Consider the following 22593-nt stretch of genomic DNA (forward strand, 5'->3'; position numbering starts at 1 on the left):
CGACGTCTGCGGTCACAAATTCCTCTCTTGTGTCTTTAGATTCCTGCAGGATGCAGGGAAGCAGGTCCGCTACTTCTCAGGTCTTGGCTCCGGGTCAAGTGCTGGCAGGTCTCTTGGGCTTTGGGGACTCAGCAGCTGTAGGACAACTCGTCTTTTGGTGCAACTGTCGAAGTCAGCAGGCAGACCAGCAGGGTTGGCGTCAAGTCAGTTGATGGATCGTCTGTTCTTGCTGTGCAACTCATCACGCACGTTGCCTTTCAGGTCATCAGGATCTGATTTTCTGGTGCCAGTGACTAATCTAAATACTCAATTTAGGGGAGTGTAAGGAGGTAGCCAATGGGCAACTGACCCCTAGGGTCATAAAGCCCCTATATGACCACTTCCTTAGAGAATATGGCATAACCCTGACTCAGTTTTTAAGTGTGCCAACACAAAGATGGCCACTTCTGAAAAGTTGTACCCTATCAGGTTAGGCCACCTTAGGGGTGATAGCCTGGGGTTGGGTACTCCACCTCAACAAGCTATATTTCCCGCCGGTCCATGTGCCAAAGGAGTGGTGTGGGTCGGCCTCTCCTGCGAGGGGAGTCGGATTCGCATTTCAAAGCCGGAAGCTTATTTGAAGCTCGCAGGCCTAGGAGTTCTAGTAAATCACCCCTGAGTGAGGGGGTGTGAACACCCTCTTTCCCATGCAGGATTTGTTTCTTACCTCCTGAGAGCAAAGGCCTTCACCCTTGGAGGCCGGAAATCGGTCTCAGGTGGCAGACTGGCAGAAATCAGTCGTCCAACACACCAGAGGCTGGTAGGTTTTCATGGGGCAACTAAGGTGCCCTCTGGGTGCATGTATTAATAAAGCCAACACTGGAATCAGTGTGGGTTTATTAAGATGAGATGTTTGATACCAAACATCCTTATTTTCATCGAAGCCATCATGTAGTTGGGGAACTCATTTTCACTAGTGTCCAACACATGTTCTAAAAGGGCTTTCCTGTTCATTTGCACTGGCAGTAATGGAACTGACCTGCACAGGGATATCTGCTCATGCAAGGATAGCCCTCACATGTAATATTAAGAACCTTGTGCAAGTGATGTAAGGCCTGCTGAGGGGTGACTTACAAATCCTACATGTAGTGTCAGGAGACCGGGCACACAGGGAGGTGGCTCATGTCGAGTTTTCTCTTTTGTTTGCACCAAAACACGCAGCCTGCAGTGGCAGACTTGCATGTTTTTGGTGAGGGGTCCTTTAGGGTGGAACAATTTGTTCTACAGTCCTAGGGGGGACCCTCTTAAATACCTCCGGCGCTAGGTACCAGAGACACCATTTACTAGGGGACTTAGATGTGCTAAATGTATTGCCAATTGGGGAAACAATCTTATAGTTTTGGGGAAAGCGATTTGGCACTGGGGACCTGATTAGCAGGAACTCAGTACACTTCCAGTAGAAATCACCGCATGTACCAGGCAAAACCGGGGGGTGACATGTCAAAAAGGGTCAGGCACTTTCCTACATAGGTCTACTACATACCATAAGAATTAGTACATGGTTCAACACCAAGTGTTTACCTGTATGCCCCTGTAGCTTCTGTACAATTTCCTTAGTCTGGAGGTTCCAGATGTAAACCAAGTGGTCTTCTGAACCAGAAACAATCCACTGTGGAGAAATGAGAGGGAAAAATACTACATATTAAAACAAGCTAATATAGAATAATGAAAAAAAAAATCACAGTGCATCTATACAAATTAAAAGATGACAAACTCCAATATCAGCCCAGGTCAACAAAAGAAAAGCGTAACAATATCATTGTTTTTTTACTACAAAAACACTCGAACCCCTCATTTATGACATGCTGGTACAGTCATATTTATATTTGGAACACCTCCTATTCCTCTCATCAGCCACTATCCAGAGAAAGGTTAGTTAGGGCTTCCGATACGTGAATCTTGTGCAAGTGATAAACATGTCCTCGAGTCAGTAAGAGCACAAGTAATGAGATTCCCCTTCTGCATCACAGGAACTTCAATGACCCAGTCAAGAACAGTATCAATTAAACAAACTGCACAAAAGTCTGACCCACCTGCTACATGATGTGGATTCTAAATCCAGGCAGTGTCCACAAAGATGTGGGTTAATTGCTAAGTGGATGATATGCAAGTCTGAGATGGGAAGACTGCGGAGTTTAATCACACTAGCAGTTCATCCACTTGTGGAACGCAATCACTTTTTTCCTTTAACAGAATTATACAACATACTAACTGCATCATTATGGATTGTTGTTAACAATAAGTTGTCTAACTGTTCTAAAGTCCTTTGTTTCAAATATTGTACCCCTCTTCAAACAAGCAAATTATACTTCTTGCTAGAAAGAATTGCTTTTCAAAGAAAGTAGGCTCATATTTTATGTATTTGGAAATCAGACACCACTTTTGGCAGTAACGACAGCGGAGCTCTCCAGACGACCCTACTGAAGTTAAACCATGTTCAAGTAGACTGCTTGGATAATGCCTATTTTACAAGTACTTTAGCTATAAGCAGTAATAGCTTCACAGTGTACCTCAGAAGAAAATTGTAGGTAAAACCTTCACTGTATGTCAAAAGATGTAACATCACCGCTTTCTCCCAGCAAATGGTAGGATTGGTGCAAGAACCATATGTAGAGTCTTTCACTTTTTAAAATGTTGTACACAGTCTGAAGCATGTGTTTTGCTTTACGTATGTACATATAGTTTTTAAGCAAATTTAGATAGCCAGACCTTAGGAGACAAGTTTAGCAATAGGAGGATTCTGTCCTCTGGTCCAGTGAGATGATCGGCTGTGTATTGCAAACTCCTCTATGCAGTTTAACATTTGAAGGAATTCTATGAACCACAACTACAGTCATTCCAGTGCAATTAAGAATCACCCTACTCTCTGAGATCTTCAACATATTGAGGACTATGGAGGGTAGGAGTAGAGCCTCGGTGGCATTCATCAGACTGATTACAAGTATACTGTCCAGGTCTGCCAACTTCAGATGTTCGCCTAGAGTCTTGTTGTACAACTGCTAGACACACCGTAAGCTGCTTCAATTACCGAAAAAAAAAGTGAGCGGGCATCCTGGAGGTCCATTCTAAAGCTTTAAAACTATTAACTAGCAACAAAATGTTGGTGAACCTATTTTCCTCCGTCCTTATTTGGGACTAGACAATCTCTATTAGACACGGCTCAGTGCTGCTTTTTAAAAGAGGACACCGCATTTATTTATTTCCAATATGACAGGAGAAAGCTGGTCTCCGCTGGCATCCTAAGCATCTGTGTATGATACATTTTACTTAACCCCTTCTATCCCCCTCTCTCCCAATAAATATCAGGCTAGCGGACACAAACTAAATTTAGGAAACTATTAAAAACCTACCTGTATACCCTCTAGTTTCCAGCCTCTCACTTTCATCTGCCTCTCTCTCCACAGCGCGGGGACACACCGTGATGGCGTCACCATGCGCTTTACAAACCCCTTTATTATTATTATGCTCATGACGGAGCCGCTCCGTCATGAGCCTCGGTTGAGCTGTGCTCATGACGGAGCGGTTCAGTCATGGCCCGCTCGGCGCGCCTGCGCGGCGCGAATTCCGCGCCAGCGCTGGACGTTCCATTGAGCGGGGCGGGCCATGACAGAACCGCTCCGTCATGAGCACAGCTCAACCGCGGGTCGTGACGGAGCATGCGAGCGCCGCTTGGACCCCCGCCCCTTAGCACTGCGGCGTGATTCCCGCCGCAGCGAAGGGGTTAAACATTTTCTCAAATAAATAGCCCTGGCCAACAGAAGAAAAGCTTAATAGGTATGTTAATATAAAAACGTTCCAGTCCCCATTTTTGGTGTACAGATCTGGATTTTTTTTTTTATTTGGAATACCACTTATTTCTCTCATTTGTCAATACCCAAGAAAAAGGTCAGTTAGTGCCTCCAATAGGTGAATCAACAAGATCACTCGTTCAAGGATAAGCTTAAAAGTTTCCATTATCATTAGCCACAATAAACCATTTAGACAAAGATCTTTATTTCGCCACAATTCAGAATTCAACAAAACACGAACAAAGTCGCTGTTCAGCATAGAAACCACAATGGATCTTTTTCCCCCTGCAAACTATAAACAAATAAAAATCCACTGATACTGAATAAAACAGTTGAAAGTATTAACTGACATTAAAAAAAAAAAACTTACTTTCAACCCAAAAAACGTTACACAGATAAAAAAAACTAAATCAGAAATATAAATAGAGGAGGTGAAGGAAACTCCAATATGGAATATCAGACCCACACAAAGCCAGATAAATAATCCTACTGTACATTTAGTGGTATCTTCAAAACGTTAAGGGGGATTATACAGAATGGCAGAGATCCAAACTTAAAACTACAAAGATTTAAGAGTTTCCGTCCAATGCGTTAAACGGCTTACCGACAAACAAAGACAATTTTTGGGTGGAAACTGATAAATCAACACCTGTAATGTACACTTTTCACAAACAGAATCCTATTGTGAGGTACCTAGTTTTGTAGTGGATTCGGTTTTGTGTTATTGGCAATCTATGTTGATAGTCATTTATAGGAGCCATTCCATGCATTTCTATTACACTTGGGGCACTGTAGAAAGTTTCAAGAAAACAGACACTCAAGATAGACTTCACCGAATGTATTACCTGTGGTACTATTTACAAGGGACTGACCTGTGGCCAAAGAGTGCCTATTGGGTTTGGTATTTAATGCAGTTTAGGGAAAGAACATGAGCCCTGGGTACCTGTTTGGTAGGAACCCAGGGCACACTCAGTCAAAGCACATCAGCAGTTTAGCAAAAAGTGGGGGTAACCATGCAAAAAGGACACTTTCTTACACAAGTGTACTGGATGACTGGTCCTTGCCAGCCAGCCACAACTAGACAGGTTTATGACCACATTGGGTGAGAGTCTGTGCTATACGAAGTCAGAAACCACACCTGCTCTGGGTGGAGGTGCTTCTCACCTCCCCTTAGCAGGATAGTAACACCGCGGTGAGCCTCAAAGACTCCTACCTTGTGTTTTGCTGATTTGGGCTGCTCCAACTAGGGGAGACACCCGTCCCTCCTGTCCTAATCCCACTTTTCTGGCGGCAGGACAAGCAGGAAATTGATTAAGCAGAGTAGGAGTGTCCACTTCAACCTGGCACACACCTAGGGTCGCCAGGAGCTGAGCTGAACCCCTCTCTTGAAAATTCTCCATCTTTGTTTGGAGAATTAGGCCCGATAGGGATATGGCCCTCTCCCCAGAGGAAGGGGGCAACCAAAGGGTGTTGTCACCCTAGGGGACAGTAGCCATTGGCTACTGCCCCGACCCCAGTAACGCACCTACATTTTGTATTCAAGGGCTTCCCTGAACCATTTACCTCAGATTACAAGACCTACGAAGGACAGAAGAGCCGTGCAGCAGTGGAGAAGAAAACGACAACTGACTTGGCCCAGCCTTATCGTCCTATCTCCTATTCCAGCGACCCTGCTCCAAGAAACTGGCGTGGCGTGCATCCAGCAACCTCCAAGAACCCAAGGGACCTTTGATGTCTTCAACAAAGACCCTTTGCTCCTGTTGGCACCGATTTCTCCAGAAAGAACCTAACTAAAGGGCTCCGGATCCAGGGGGATCTGCAACACTTGCACCACTCTGAACCGGACACCCAAATCCAGGTGGCCTATCAACCCAGTGACTTCTCCCTGGTGATCCTAACCTGGGATCCAGCATTGCACGACCTCTCCTGACCTTCTCCACGATGCCTGCAGCCTCATCCTCCAGGGTATCCCCAACCGGATCGGGTAAGAGAAACTCTACGCCTAAAGACACCCCAGCACCTGAAGCCCCCAGACCTAGGAGTGCCCAACCGATGGTGTCCCGACGTCCCCCCACTATCCAACCCACCTCTCCAGTCATTGGATTCCTTCAACCAGATTTCTGAGGAAGCCTGCATCCATCTTCTCCAACAGAGAATCTCCATTGGTTTCTACAGGGCACCGGACGCTTCCTTTGCTCCCAGCCACCCCTGTGCCGATGGTGGTGCAGTCTCAGTGCTATTTGGTGGCCCCTTCAGTGCTGACATCAAGCCCCAGGGCCTGTGTCCCTGAACCGCAGGTACTTATTTGCAACCGGTGCCTCTTCGAGGTGCCCTCAGCCGCCATAGGATTACATTGGGCCTAATGACCTCTGCAACTGGCTACCCCAGTGCCGGTGGTGGTGCATTACTTAGGTCCGACCTGTGCCCAGTGTTGACCAAAACCCCCAGAGAGGGATTCTGAAACAGTTTACCTACCTGCAAGTTATTCACCTGTCTTGCCTACAATAGGGTAGCATTGGTCTCTCGCTGTATTGTACTAAGTGTAGATCTTGAATACGAAATAGATTTTTCTATATTGAAAAGTGTTTTATGGACATGGAAAGTATTGCTTGATGCTACATAAACCTTTCACTAATAGTAACTTGAACGTATTGCATAATTTAAAAGTCTACTTACCTGTAAGAGTTCAACTTTGTTCCTAAAATAAAAGTAACAAAAGTAATATTTTTACATACTTTGGCCTGGAGTTAGTCAAACTACCTACCCTCTGACAAGCCAAACTACCCAGCTCCCACTAATCTTCTTCCATACCTTTAGGGATGCCCTGAACTCTGTGCACACTATACCTCTTTTTGGTAAATTATATACAGAGCCAGCTTCTTACACACATAGTTAGCTTGCACTCTGGATTAGACCTAGAAAAACATCACCAAATTGGGAAGGAGGGAAGCTCTAGTACCACATTCAAATGTGCAGAAAGAAAATAACTTAAAATTAGCGTGTAGGTGTGGCACTTATTTACGTCTCTGCTCAGTCACTTCTGACAATGACAGCGGTGAGCAACATGGTACCACCTAGTAGCATACAGGAGCTCGGTTGAGAAAATTTCCATATCCTGTCTGCAACCAGAGGGTATTCTAAAGGTAGTGAATATGTGATTATAAGTATCCATCAAAATGTGTGTATATTAGTATAGCTGATTCAAATAAGCTATTGTGCCACATTAATTTCACTACTATGGGATCAGGCTACAACAAGGTGCAGCCTGCGTCAAGCCCCCTAGGCTTATAACTCGCAGAACACAACCTTCTTTTGCACTCAAATTAACCTCTTTCGTGCTCATGACGGCTCACGGCCGTCATGTCACGGTAGGCGTGTGCTAATGACAGCTGGGAGCCGTCATGACCACGCCCGCGATTGGAATGTCCAGCACTGCGCCAGAATAACTTCCACAGTAAAGAAGAAAGCACCATCACAGCCACTGTGCATGTAGGCCCCACTCCACCTAATCCAAATGGGCTCTTACATCATTTTGCCCTCCGATTTTGAATTCTTATTCGGTACAGTAATAATTATACAAATTACATAGGCATGCCATTTTCAATGTAGAGAACGGTCAATTAAACTGCTGTGTGGGGACATTTCGTTTAGTGTAAAAGTTTATTTTGTTGGTATGGTGCAAACTACCTGGATGTCTATAATGAGGTAATCACAGTCATGAATTTGATTCAATATGCAAGGTTTGTGAAGACTTTCAAATTAGATTAAGTAGAAATGAAAAGTAGTTTAAGTGGATGTTCAACATTGGCTACAAAAGTGAGACAAGCCAGTTTACTTTCTAGTTTGAAGGATTCTACATTCCATGTGTAGATCTGTAACCTTCAATGTGTTTTCAAGTAGGAAAGATGCAATATAGTCAAAATAGTTTTAGTGCAGAGATAGGAGTGTGCTAATTATAACAATGCCATGCAGAAGAAATCCTTTACCATTCAAATGAGCACATGGTGAGATTTATTCGTAAAGTGAGCAAACATTAGTAGGCCCAATACCTAGAACCACAAAGTGCAAAATCACAAATATTCCTACCTGAAGACTCAGCATTTAGCTCAGCTGATTAGGCCTTAGATATTTGATACTGCTGTAGCCAACAAAAAAACTGAGCATATTGTTTTCAACAGCTGCAAAACCTGAAAGCACAAGTTCCCAGTGTATTTAGAAAATACATTAAATTGGGAATTGAGCACAAGAAATTAACCGCAAGTGTGTCAAGCCGAGGGCCTTGAGGTGCTTGTGTTGGAAATTTCTAGAAAGGCTAACTTCATCCTGAGGGATCAAAGACAAAGATGTGAGAAGGCACAAACCTAAATACCAGAAGTAGGCTAGTCTGTATGAATAAAGGACCACTTTACAGATTTATTTTGTGAAGTGAGGAACCATGTCAGTAGGATGAAGTCCCTATTTCAACTTCACAATGAAGGGATGGAAGTAACCCCACAGAGTCAAAAGGAGCTAATTAGAAGAGCAAGTGAGGATTTGGCAGTTCAAGTTAATGAGCAGTTGGATGTAGGAATAAGACACCTTGAGGTAACGATGGCTAGGACCAGAGAGAAAGGGGCGAGAGGGACTAGAGAGCCAGACTGTCCCTAGCATCTCCACAGTTGCGTATTGGATTGGCTTTAGTTCCCGGGAACCGAGTAGAGACATCATTCCAGGAGAAGGTACCATACCCTGAACTAATGAAATGTAATATAAGTTTTGCTGCATTCACAATTACAGTGCAAGGTTGCTTTGGCTGGATGCAAAAAGCATCTAAAATAAAAAAACATGCTGAAGGTCTTGTTTCCTAGGATCACTTTTTGATCCTGGTGGTTTCTATGGAAGTGTAGGCTATTCTTATATTTGTTTAAACAGAACATACTTTAGGAGAGGAATTTAACAGGAGGACTCACATTTGAACCCGGTTTAGATATATTTGGGTATATTTTAATAGTTTTGCAATCTAGGATTTCAGTATGTATGCAAATTGAAAATAAAATTAATGTCAACATTATGAGTTATTAGATTTATATTTTTCTTTGCAGACTAGAAGCTTGCATTTTTCAACATACCATAATATGTATAGGCAGCTACTTATGCCAAAGTAGGCAAAAGACAACAAAAGAGGCTCCTCTTCCTACACTAACAGCTAATGCCACATTGTTCAACCAAATGCCCAGCTACAGATATATATATGCAGGCTACAGGAGACCTGCAATTTATTATGAGCACAGAGTATGAGCAATGCATAAAAAGACAAATGACTTACCTGTAACGAACGTTCCTAGATCTTTCATAGAGTGCATGCTTTTCTTTATCTATCCATAGTACTTCAATACAGTCACAGTGCAGATTAAAATAGTGCACGTGAAAAAAAACTCCGTTTCATTTAGCTCCTGGCCAATGAAGGGACAGACCATGACTGGATTTTTCTTAATTTTATTTTACAGGATCAATGGCAAGTTACGCTGTTGAATTGAAACAAAGTAGACTATTCACAGTCAATCTCCTTTCCCCATCCAACCTTGTACTATGCTGCAGCCACTTGCTTTTTAAAATTTCAGGGGACAGGTTGTGCTGATTTTCTCCATCAGCACAAGTTCTCATTTTGCAGAGCCTGTCTATTCCTGTGCCTAGGCAAAGACAGTGTTCTCATGTTCTAATGCTTCCCTAACCGTTATGGAAGGCATATGGGAAAACAATATGAAAAAGTATTAAAAAACGATGTCCAGCTCCATCACAACATACCTTGCCGCCAGTTACAGAAAAGTTAGCAAATATGCAATATTTTTCGTTCTTGTGACATGTGTAGGTTTTCAGGCACTGAAAATAAAAAACGTTACATTTATATGTAATTTATCACTTATCTATGAGGTACAGAGGAAAATCAGTGAAACATCAAATGGCAGCATAGAAACAGAACTTAATCACTAGTAGTATACTAACTAAAGCAAAATAGATTCTCTCATGCACAATATTCAATCATTTTGAGACAATCCTCCTACCAGTCATCATCAACTAAATGATACATGCTGCCAAAGGTCAGTAGCAACATCACAAGGACTGTCCTACATTAAACCTTGCAATTAAAATAGTCACACTGATTTTATTCACATAAAGTTTCATCTAATTAAACAAGTGCAGGAAAAAAATAATATAGAATATACTTATTTTTTAAACTGTTGGAGAAAAAAAAAATATATATATACATATCCTTGCTCGCTGCTCCAAGGTACGGGGCACTCTTACGGCGGGTGCAGTTCCAAGCGCGTCAGAGCCTCGCGCTTCAAATATGAAAGCTCTACTCCTCCCGGTCCCGGGTGGAAATAAGGACAGCACACACGGGAATTCTCAGTTAGAAGCAACCTTTTACTTGCACAGACGCGTTTCGGAAGCCACGCTTTTTAATAATTTGGAATTGATCATACAACATAGATGTGTAAAACTGAGATACGGGGTTTTGGAGACTAAAATGGCAACCTTTTGGTTGCCACAAGCCGATCCACGGCGAGATTTTATTCCATGACCTATCGTATAGGTGAGAGAGGTTCCTTGCCGATCCACGGCTATATTACAGAGTAATTTCCTTTCGTTTATAATTTGCGAGGTTTACTCAAGTGAATATGAATATTATTAATAATAATGTGGAGTACTAATGTTTATTGACAGCTATGCCACTGTAGAATGACATGCATTAGCAACATGGTGCTCACGCGTCAGTCCTCTCTCTCTATGCTCACCATCTAGAGTTGTGTGTGTATTTTGAAATAAAATGGCGCCTAGACGTGCGTTGCGGTGTAACAAACATTGAGGAAGGAAGCGTGGCTTCCGAAACGCGTCTGTGCAAGTAAAAGGTTGCTTCTAACTGAGAATTCCCGTGTGTGCTGTCCTTATTCCCACCCGGGACCGGGAGGGGTAGAGCATATTATGCATATTATATATATATATATATATATATATATATATATATATACCCTGGCTGCACCCAATGCCTTCCTTCCTACGATCTAAAAACACCATTAAATTACAGGATTACATTTGCCACCCTCAAACACTGTAATGAGCAAAATCGTACAAAAAAAGTTCCTGAGCTGAACAGTAAAGTTTGGAGTCTTATGCTGGAACCATTGTCAGTAGTGCAGTCAGAGCTCACTTTTAGTGCTCACCCTAATAATAAAGGCTTTGCATTAATGAACCACAAATACAAGTTTGAACAGCATTAACACATGGACACAAATATTACCTTAACTGTACACAACGCCTTTCCCTGATCTATAATGTAGTACTGTAAACTGGCAGCCAAAGGGTTTGTTCTGTAGGGGGTTGGGCCTACTTGTCTCAGGGCAAAATACACTTGAAAACTTGTTGCCCCTGACCCCAAACAATATGCCAAACAATATGCCCTGGGCGTCGGACTATAGGAATTCCACTCCCCGGTAACATATGGGGGATGGAGGTGGTGTCCTACGCCGACGACACCCAGATCATGGTGTCACTGGCTCACTCCTCTGTCCATATATCCGCCATTAGCTTTAGGTCATGCATGCAGCATGTGGCAGACTGGATGATCATCAATTCCCTAAAGTTAAATGGCGACAAGACAGAGGTCTTGGTCTTTGGGAGAAGCCAAGATGTTTGGTCGAGCGAGTGGTGGCCTTCATCTCTTGGCACCTGCCCCACTCCCTCCCAATCAGCCAGAAATCTCAGCGTGGTTTTTGACACCTCACTTTCTATGACGCTCCAAGTAAATAGGACCGTGGCCACACGTTGGGGTGTTATCAGGATTCTAAATAGGATCCGTAACTATCTTTCTCTCCAGGCTCGAAAGAAGATTGCAGTCGCTCTTGTTGGTTCTAGGCTTGATTATTGCAACTCCCTCTATGTGGAGTCCAACAAGGGCCTTATCCATAGACTGCAAATCGTGCAGAATGCTGCAGCACGTTTTGTTCTGGCCCTTCCATTGGCATCTTCAGCCACGACTGCCAGGAGAGATCTACATTGGCTCCCTGTTCAGCATAGAATCTTTTTTAAGATTCTATGCCTTACATACAGAGCTCTTGCGGCCGGCACGGACGATGCACTGGGGTCCCTGCTTACCCGCTATATCCCAACCAGATCTCTTCGATCTGCTGGGTTATTTCAACTGGTAGTGCCCCGCACAAGGCTAGCCAGATGGGGAGCGAGAGCTTTTTCTGTCGCCGCTCCTAAGCTCTGGAACTCTCTCCCTATTGAGGTTAAAACCCTACCCTCAATTGATCTGTTTAAAAAGACTCTTAAGACGTGGTGCTTTACCAAAGCCTACCAATAAAGAGAATGCTGGTGTGATCTGCGAGCTGTACTATCTGAATTGACACCTTGACGCCCATTGGGCAAAGTATGCTCATGATAAAACTCATTTAATTCATTCATTCATATGACAGTCATGATGTGCAAATAACAGATTACGAAGACAATAAACGGTCAGCATAAAGAGCATACCTTTCCTTTGCTGTAGTCCCAAAGTTTTAAAGTACTGCAAGAATAAATAGAGAACATTAGTTTATATTTAAGGGCCATAAAAATGGTCTTGCATTTACCAGTAGATATTATACTGTCTGGCTGCCGGTCCAAGTATGAAGAATAAAATCGAACCAATGCTCCAATCCACTCAGCCATAAACACTACAAAGTACACACCACTTCACCCGCATTCTCTTACATTTTTTGCTTGGTAAGCAATCAGAACTTCTTCAGAAACAAAGCATCACTAAGGTCATCAATTTGGCATGAGGCTTTTTTTGGCAACACTCTTAAATCAGATCTTGCCAACACAGAGAATGTGTCTGGTAAAAAATGGCTTGGTAATTTATTGCAAACGGTCACTGCAACCAAATACAACCTATAAATGATTATATATGTGGAATATAATTAATTTGAAAAAATTAGCAGAATGGTACTTTCCTTAAGCTCACAAAATCATTAATTTGCAAGCTTTCATGAAAAGACGAAATTATTTAAGTGGAATCCGCATAAAAATCCCAAATGCAAATCATGTTGATTAGTTTTAAGTCTAATTGGGAGTATTTTAAAGAACTGTGGAAAATAAAGGCAGCCATAAATGGCAGTTGGAGGGGTTGTTAAAATGGGCCTTCTAGAATGTCAACAGTAAAAACTTTCCCCTGGCTAACAAGTACAGCTGTGCATGCCCAGAAGGGATGTCTTGAGCTAAGAAAGGCTAGTAAATAGAGACAGACAGATAGGATATATCCAACAGAACGTTTCCTTTCAGCTTTTGTGGTGCTCATATGCGGTGCGTTGCTCCCCAGGTAAAACCAAAACCGCTATAAATTCCACAAATATCCTGGTTCCCCAGAAAAACGCGCCGCACTCCTCACAGGTCGTATTTGCATTTTATTTTCTTAGGCGTCTTATGCCTTGATCACGGCATTTGAAATGCCGAAACGCGCAGCATTGTATCGCCTGTAATGCCCAAAGAATTTTTGATGCAAGACGCCCAAGAAAACACATACACACATATACACACACAAACATACTTATATCTCTAATGCCGTAATCATGACCTCATCCACCAGCGTGCGGGTGCTCCGTGGCTTGAACGGCTCCAGCCCCTACATTACAAATTTCTTCCCACGGGACAAACCATGTGCATTCTAAACGTGTCAATTCATTAATTTTATTAGCAGCAGTCCAACACGGATGCATTTTGTGGTAAACATAGTTTACCACGAATATTTTTCCCCGGAGGCTATTACAACGCAGTCATTATAACAACCGTTTTGTAACAACGCATGCCATTACCACGCAAGTCATAACGACTTGCGGAGGGGTCAGAAGGTTCTGGATTTAAAATCCAACACCTTCCCTACTGTTGCACAGACTGGGGTTGGAATAGTAAACTATACTAGTCCAACAACAAGCCCTCCCCCCACCCCCCAGAGCAAGTCGTTAGGACTTGCAGGGTAATGGTATGCGTTGTTACAAGGAGGTATATTCGCGTGGCCCACCACCAAGTAAAAATTTAAAGAACTATTTTCTGTAGACATGGCTTTTTTTTTTCTTTTTTCCTTCTTATCCAATTTACTTTTTTCTTTCGGACACCAATTTCACAAAATAGGACAATTATAAATTATATACCTATACTATTTTCTTCATTTTTTTCTCTTTCATTGATTTACAATTTTGACCATTCTTTACTGTTTGTGGTACCAAATTCAAAAGCATTTAGTAAATATTTGGAGCAAATGGGGCCAATCTTGGACCAGCACCCTGATATTTCACATCTCTAGTAACAGCAATGCCAGGAAACAGACTTATCGTAGACATGGCTTGTTTTCTGTGATTCAGGAAGATTACATTATTTTGCTGTAGACAGAGTATGCCCCGATCCTAGAGGAGGAAATAGAGTGATGAAATTGAGACATCTGGAATCCAGATTAATTCTGGATTTACATACATTTTCTGCCCTTAATCTTCAGTTTCCCTTGGACTATGTGATCATGTTTTAAATAAATTCTAGCTGGCTCTTTCCTATTCGAATAGATTTTATGAATCTTAGAAGCATTTTAGTGATGGATCAAGGATATTGATATTTATTGAGTTATTTAATCATAAACGTATCATGATCTTGTGATCTAGTTTAAATGAATTTGTTTACATTTGCTAATTTGAGAGTAGTTGTTTACAATCATTCATAGTAAATATTCAGGAACCGATTTACCTTTGTATTGGGATTTGGTATTACTAATTAGTGTACATTCTTTATGTAATGAGTATTTATAACCATTCACTAATTGCTATATGTTACCTATTTTGTATTGAGATTTTAAGATAGATGGGAGTGTTTATTTATGTGAAAGATTCGTTTGATTGGATTTGTAATGTTCATGAATACTGGTGGTTTGACTATTTTGATAAGTGATTATATCCAGGGTCTGTTTCCTGGCATTGCTGTTACTGAAGATGTGAAAAATCAGTGCACTGGCCTGATTTTTTTTTTTTTAAACTTAGTTTATTGATTTTCGTACAAAACATACATAACACAGGGGGCCGGAGGCCTCAAATTATCTCCCCTATAATTGGAAGTTCCCATCTAAATCGTTGTGTCTCATTCCCTGTGTAGACTATTTTATCAGTATCCTCAACATGGCCCAATAAACCCAGTCATTAATACCCTCAACTCTCCTTTCTAACAACTGTTGCTTCCTCCCTTCTCCCAGTTCTCGTCACTGATGCATAGAGCAGCAATAATCCCTTATATTGTTTGTGTTCAGGAAAACACTACGTCCTAATCCGGTCGATGTTCCTGCAGTGCTACGGGACTTCGCCTGTATGGTGTTAAACTCCAGCTAGCCCTCGTGTCTCGTAGTCTCGTAGTCTCGTAACACCTGTACCAGCGCTTCCCATGCTGTCGCCGTTTCCAGTTCTCCATCATTGCCTCGCCTTCGTGCCTGTTGAAATCGCAGCGCACTCTCACTATTTGCCCACTTTACAAACTTGTTTCTCCAACTCTTGCTGCTAGGTCCTACTGTCGCTTTCCAATGGCTTGTGATTTCCCGTTTTGCTAATATGAGCCCCATATCAATGAATTTACTCGTTATTTTGTTTTTGGATGTGTGGGGGAACCAGTGTAGGATGCTAGTGTCCATGTCGCATGTTAGTTGTCTCTCTGTTATCTCATTCAGGGTGTCTCCCACTTCTACCCAGCAGGATCCCATCATTGGCCAAGACCATAGCATGTGTTCTAATTCTACTCCAGTTCGTGTACACCTGGGGCATGCCGCTTCAGGAACCTTAAAATATTTACTGATCCTTCCAGGCGTCAAGTATCAATCAATCAATCAATCATCGTATTTATATAGCGCACTACTTACCCAGAGGGTCTCAAGGAGCTGGGGGGTGGGGGGGGGGGGGGGGGGGGGGGGGGGGGGGTCTGCTACTGCTCGAACAACCAGGTCTTGAGTTGCTTCCTGAAGGCTAGGTGGTCCTGGGTCAGGCGGAGGCGGGTGGGGAGGGAGTTCCATGTCTTGGCGGCGAGGTAGGAGAAGGACCGTCCTCCTGGAGGTGGCTCTGCGGATGCGGGGGACGGCGGCGAGGGCGTGGCTGGTCGAACAAAGCTGGCGTTTGGGAGCGTAGAAGTTGAGGCGGCTGTTGAGGTAACCTGGGCCTTGGCTGTGTAGGGCTTTGTGTGCGTGGGTGAGGAGACGGAAGGTGATTCTCTTGTTGACCGGGAGCCAATGCAGATCTCTCAGGTGTCCGGAGATGTGGCTGCTACGGGGGATGTCCAGGATGAGTCGTGCTGAGGCGCTCTGGATCCGCTGGAGTCTCTTCTGGAGTTTGGCGGTGGTTCCGGCGTAGAGGGTGTTGCCGTAGTCCAGACGGCTGGTGACGAGGGCCTGGGTGACCGTCTTCCTGGTCTCGGTGGGGATCCACCGGAAGATCTTACGTAGCATGCGCAGGATATTGAAGCACGATGAGGAGACGGCGTTGACTTGTCTGGTCATGGAGAGGGAGGAGTCCAGGATGAAGCCCAGGTTGCGTGCGTGGTCTGTTGGTTTGGGTGCGCTGCCTAGGGCGGGGGGCCACCAGGAGTCGTCCCAAGCGGAGGGTGAGGATCCCAGGATGAGGACTTCCGTCTTGTCAGAGTTCAGTTTCAGGCGGCTGTTCTTCATCCATTCGGCTACCTCTTTCATCCCTTCGTGAAGGTTGGCTCTGGCGGTGGCGGGGTCGTTGGTAAGGGAGAGGATCAGCTGGGTGTCGTCGGCGTAGGAGATGATGTTGAGGTTGTGCTGGCGTGCGATGTCTGCGAGGGGGCTCATGTAGATGTTGAAGAGGGTTGGACTGAGCGAGCAGCCTTGAGTGACGCCGCTGATGACTTCGGTGGCTTCAGATCTGAACGGGCGGAGGCGGACTCTGTGTTCTTCCGGCGAGGAAGGAGATGATCCACTCCAGTGCCTTCTCCTGGACTCCGACGTTGCTGAGGCGTTGTACTAGGGTACGATGGCAGACAGTGTCGAAGGCCGCCGAGAGGTCGAGGAGGATGAGGGCCGCTGTTTCTCCGTTGTCGAGCAGCACTCGGATGTCATCGGTGACTGCGATCAGGGCGGTCTCGGTGCTGTGGTTGGCCCGGAAGCCAGACTGCGAGGATTCGAGGGATCCGTTCGTCTCGAGGAAGGCGGCCAGCTGCTTGTTGACGGTCTTCTCGATGACTTTTGCAGGAAACGGGAGCAGCGAGATGGGGCGGTAGTTCTTGAGGTCGGTGGGGTCAGCCGATGGCTTCTTGAGTAGAGCGCTGAGTTCGGCGTGCTTCCAGCTCTCCGGGAAGGTAGCGGTGTCGAAGGAAGTGTTGATGATGTCCCGCAGGTGGGGTGCAATGATAGCGTCGGCCTTGTTGAAGACGTGGTGAGGGCAGGGGTCGGTCGGAGATCCGGAGTGGATGGAGTTCATCGTGCGGACGGTGTCTTCGGTGCTGATCGGAGTCCAGGCGCGGAGGGTGGTGGTGGGGGGCGGTGGTTCGGTTGTGGTGCTCGTCGGTTGAGTGCTTAAGCTGTTGTGTATGTCCGCGATCTTGTTGTGGAAGTAGGAGGCGAGGGAGTTGCAGAGGTCTTGCGAAGGGGTGATGTCATTGTTTCCGGCGTTGGGGTTGGAGAGCTCTTTGACGATGTTGAAGAGTGCTTTGCTGTTGTGTGCGTTGTTGTCCAGTCGTTCCTTGAATGCAGTTTTCTTGGTGGCGCGGATGAGTTGGTGGCGTTTCCGGGTGGCGAGGTTGAGGGCAGTCATGTTGTCCGGTGTTGGGTCTCTGCGCCAGGTTCTCTCGAGGGCTCGGCAGTTCTTCTTGGAGCTCTTGAGTTCGTCGGTGAACCATGGGGCTTTCTTGCTGCCGGTCTGCTGGGCGGGGTCCTCAGGGGGGCGAGCTCGTCTGCGCAGTCGTTGATCCACTTCGTGAGGTTGGTGGCCGCATGGCTAGGGTTCGTTGTGCTGGTGGGAGGGTTCGTGCTCAGGGAGGACGCGAGCTGGTCGGCTGTGATCTTGTTCCAGTTCCTGCGTGCAGCCTGTTGCTGGTGGTGGTGGATCGTGGTCCTTGCGAAGCTGAGGTGGACGCAGCTGTGGTCCATCCAGTGGAGTCCGGTGGCGTGGCTGAAGGCGATGTCCTTGCTGGATGAGAAGACGGGGTCGAGTGTGTGTCCGGCGTAGTGGGTGGGGGTGGTCACCAGTTGCTTGAGTCCCAGGTTGGCGAGGTTGTCCAGCAGGGTGGTGGTGTTGCGGTCGTCGTTGTTCTCCAGGTGGAAGTTGAGGTCCCCTAGGAGGATGTAGTCAGCGGAGCAGAGGGCGTGAGGGCTGATGAAGTCGGCGATGTCTTCGCTGAATTGTGTGCGTTGTCCAGGGGGTCTGTAGATGAGGGTGCCTCTGAGGGTGGTCTTGGGATTGATGTGGACTTAGAAGTGCAGGTGCTCGGCGGTAGCGAGGGTGTCATCGGTGTTGGTCGTGATGCGGATGGTGTTCCTGTGGACGATGGCGATGCCTCCTCCGGTGTGGTTGATGCGGTCCCTTCGGATGATCTTGTAGCCATCTGGGATGGCGATGTCAGGCACGGAGGAGGCGTTCATCCAGGTTTCCGCGAAGAAGGCGACGTCTGGGGCTGTGGTGTCGAGCAGGTTCCAGATCTCGATGGCGTGCCTGTGGACGGAGCGGGTGTTGAGCAGGATGCATCTAGGGTGGCTGCTGCTGTTGCTCGTCGTGGTCTTGGGCACTGCTGGAGTGGTGCAGGTCCGGATGCAGGTGAACTTGCAGGCGTTGCAGCAGAAGGGACCGTGGGTGCGTCTCAGGGTGGCTCGGTAGCAGCCCGGGACTCGGCCGGCGTTGAGTGCGTTGAGGGTGGCGGCGTCGTACGTCCGGCGGGTGGGCAGGGGTCTGCGGGGGCCAGGGGTCCTGGCGCTGGGCGCGGTCCAGGCGCGGACCGGCGCAGACAGGCTTACCTTTGGCGCGCCTTCGGCGCACAATCGGCGCTCCCGCTGCGCGTTCGCACGGTCGCCATATATGGCCAAGTGCGAGGGAGGGCGGAGCAGCTGGGAGGCGGGAGCGGGGAGGGCACAGAAATAAAGGGGGCGTGGCTAAACAGAGGCGGGAAGCGGGGAGCGGGGCAGGAGGAGTACAGGGGGACAGGCGATGACAAATACAATACAAACAAAAGACAATATCAGTTACAGCAAAGGGGTACACAGCAGGATAAATGCGGGGCACAGGAGCCTAAAAAGGCAACAAGTACGCTCTGTGGAGGATGTAGAAGTGCACTAGCTGGAATCTCACATTTCTTGAGCTCTTCCATGCTCTCCGTATGTGTGTCCAGGCGGTTTCAGGGATTTCTTTCCCTATGTTGACTTCCCATTTCCCTTTCAGCGTCTCCAGAGGAGTCAATCCCTCGTTAAGCATTCCAGAGTAGAGACACGTGACCGCCTTGAAGGTCCCTGCTGCTGTCATGGTATATTGGCAGGCCATCGTCTTCGGTTCCGTAAGCCCTTCCCGCCAGTGTGCCTGTATTGCCCTCGTCAAGGCTGCATGCAACAAGAATCCACCTCTCGGAAGATCAAATCTGTCTTGTAGTGTCTGGTAGGGTAACATGGCCCAGTCTTCGTATAGGTCTCCCAAAACTTGGGGACCTGCTTCCTCCCAGGTTTGCAATTGTGACCAGTCCCCACCGCCGTTATCATTCCCAGTGGGATTTCGGGCGCATATGGGTGCAGGACTTCCGCTCGACGTTGAGAGCGGTTCCAGCAGAGCCTAAGCGTTCTCTCTTCCAGTAGAAGATATTTAAGGTTCAGCCTCTGTTGCAATGCTATGAACGATAATATATGGTGCGGTATTCCCTTGCCTCTTTGCTGTTCTGGTCCTCTGAATTCCCTCGCTACCGCTTGAGTGAAAAACTGCAGTTGGGCTGCCAGATAGTACAGTTCGAAGTCTGGGACCGCTAATCCTCCTTCAGCTTTAGGGCGGGTGAGCGTTGCCCGGGCTAGTCTTCACCTGCCCGTACCATAAAGGAAGGCCACCACAAGCTATTTCAGTAACTTAAAAGTTGACCCCTGGATCCACACTGGCAGAGTTCTGAAATAGTAGAGGAAGCGCGGGAGCGCTATCATCTTTAGTAGGGCTATTCGACCTGTCACCGATAACGGAAGGGTGGCCCAAAAAGCCATGCTGCCCTTCAGCGCTCTTATGGCACGTCCTCTTCTAACATGTCTGCCGCTGTGTGGTAAATATGTGTGCCTAGATATTTCAAACAGGTGGGTTCCCATCTCACCTACCTATCTGTTATAGGCCACGCCCCCCCCCTGCTGTACTGGGAACAGGCATGTTTTCGGCCGATTCACTTTCAGGCCCGATATGGTGCCAAATTCCGAAAGCAGGGAGCCAGCACCCACCAACGCTCTCCCAGCAACTTCCAGGAAGAGCAGCATATCATCTGCAAATAGTGATATGTATTGCTGATCCTCTCGACTCTCCAAGCCCCCATAGTGGTCTCCAGTCCGGGCCTTTGCCACAAGAGGCTCGACCGCCAAGGCGAACAGCAGGGCGGACAATGAACATCCCTGCCTCGTTCTCCGACTGACCAGGTATTGCGTCAATATCCGCGTTCCCACTCCAACTCTGGCTACAGCTGACGAATACAGCACCTTTGTCCATTGTAGGAAGTCTGTTCCCAGACCAAAGCGCTCCATCGCTTTGGACAAATACCCCCATTCTAAGCTATCGAACGCTTTTTCGATGCCCACTGACAATATCATGGTCCACTTGTGCCTCGGGGTGGTCCTCCTCCAATAGGCGTACCAACCGCCTAACATTTGTGGTTGTTTCTCTTGTCGGTATAAAGCCAGCTTGATCTGCATGGATCAATGTGGTCATGTGTTTCAAGAGCCGGGTTGCCAATATACTGCTAAGTATTTTGTAGTCGATGGTTAACATTGATAACGGGCGATATGCCGCCGTCTCCCACCCGTCCCGGCCCGGTTTCAGCATAGACTGGGGCAACTGTCCAAGTTTTTGGCCACTGTCCAAGTTTTTGGCATCTTTGTATACCTCTTGGAGTTTTGGCGCTAGTTCATCTATATATTTCGCGTAGAATTCAATAGGTAAACCGTCTACACCTGGGGTTTTGTTGCGAGCCATGTGCTTAATAGCAACCCTGACTTCTCCCAGTTCTATGTCAAGCTTTCTGCCTGTTCCCGTCCTAGTACTGGCAGTTGTAGTGTCTCCAGGAAGGAATCAACAGCAGGGTCCCCGGCTACTACTGTACTTTGATACAGTTTTTCATAGTAGCGCAAGAAGCACTGTAGCATTTCGTTCTGAGTGTTGACTACATTCCCCTCTCCTGTCTCTATCGCCAATATAGATGACCCTAGTTTAGTGGGGTTTGCTAGCCAGGCCAGTAGCGTCCCTGCTTTGTCGCCCTCCGCATGCGCCCTTACCATGTAAGCTTTGTGGTCATAGCTACGCAATCTTTCCATTTCCGCTGCTACCGCTTCCTTTGCTAACCTCTTCCTGCAATTCGGGGTGGCCAGGCCTTGTCAATTCTATCTCGCGTAGTTTGGCTTCAGCCGTGGCCAAATCTGTTAGGAGTACCTTTCGCACCCCAGCGTGTTTTCCTATACAAATTCCTCTAATAACCACCTTAAATGCATCCCATCTCCGTTGCTCTCGTGGCGTTGAATGTGTTTTTTCTACAAAATAGTGGGTAATCCCCTCCCCTCGGCGCCTCCTGGAAAAGTAGGTCGTCCAGCGTCTCGGGGCACAACCTCCAAGTGGGGATGCAAGATATACCAGTCATCCAGTGCATTGTAATGAGCAGAGGGTTATGATCTGATATCGTCCTAGCTAGAAACTCCGAACGCGCCACGGCGGGCTGCACATAGTATTGCGTCCAGCCTGACATGTAGTTTGTGCATCCCGGAGAAGTAGGAGTAGTCCCTTTCTAGTGGGTGCTGTGCACGCCAAATATCTACTAGGTCCCATCTCGTTTGCCAGTCTAGCCTACCTTTAGTCAACCTGTGGACTGGGGACTCGGTCAGTGGGGGATGCGATCTGTCGAGAAAGACATCCATAACGGAGTTGAAGTCTCCCCCCATTACTAGCGGGCCAGCAAGATAGTGTGCCAAAGATCCAGAGATCTTCACCAGGAATTCCAGTTGATCAACATTAGGTGCATATACACTACAGAATGCTATGTCCTTACCTCCAAGTTTCCCTTGTATTGCTACAAACCTACGGTCTGGATCTATCGACTGACTAACCAGCTGAAAAGGGACTCCCGCTCTAACCCATATCAGTGTACCCCTAGCGAACGCAGAGTATGTGGTATTCTATATTTGGCCCCTTCATCTACGCTGCTGTGCTATGCCCTCGGCCTTAGTCAAGTGTGTTTCCTGGAGCAGTGCTATATGTACTCCCCTGCGGACCAGATATGCATGGATTTTATGTCGTCTTGTCATGGTATGAAGTCCTGAAGTCCCCTCACATTCCAGGTTATACATCTTAAGTCTGCCGTATCACCCATTGTCTATTAGTGTCCTGTACATCATATATTTTGCAGTGACTGTCCCTCCCAAATGGCCCTCCAAACTACCAGTTATCATCACCCCCCCCCCCAGAACAGGACCTAGCAACAACAACCTAGTTCCCATCCAAACTAATGCAACTCCTAACACATTTCGAAGCCCGCCAGCAGACACTGTGGGCATGCCTTA

The 22593-nt window shown here is 46.4% G+C and overlaps 1 protein-coding gene across 2 annotated transcripts in view; it reads right to left on the reverse strand.

The window, feature by feature from the left end:
• Positions 1 to 22593, reverse strand: part of WDR5 (WD repeat domain 5) — a 140063-nt gene that overhangs the window by 33781 nt on the left and 83689 nt on the right. For both annotated transcript variants that reach the window (XM_086921057.1, XM_086921058.1), the window contains exons 12-14: positions 12342 to 12375; positions 9612 to 9686; positions 1561 to 1648 (exon numbers count right to left, since the gene is read on the reverse strand). In XM_086921057.1, coding sequence (XP_086777183.1) covers positions 1561 to 1648; positions 9612 to 9686; positions 12342 to 12375 — 197 coding nt within the window. The remainder of the gene's footprint in view (positions 1 to 1560; positions 1649 to 9611; positions 9687 to 12341; positions 12376 to 22593) is intronic.

Source organism: Lissotriton vulgaris, chromosome 5 (genome assembly GCF_964263255.1).
Source record: "Lissotriton vulgaris chromosome 5, aLisVul1.2, whole genome shotgun sequence".
Classification (NCBI taxonomy): domain Eukaryota; kingdom Metazoa; phylum Chordata; class Amphibia; order Caudata; family Salamandridae; genus Lissotriton; species Lissotriton vulgaris.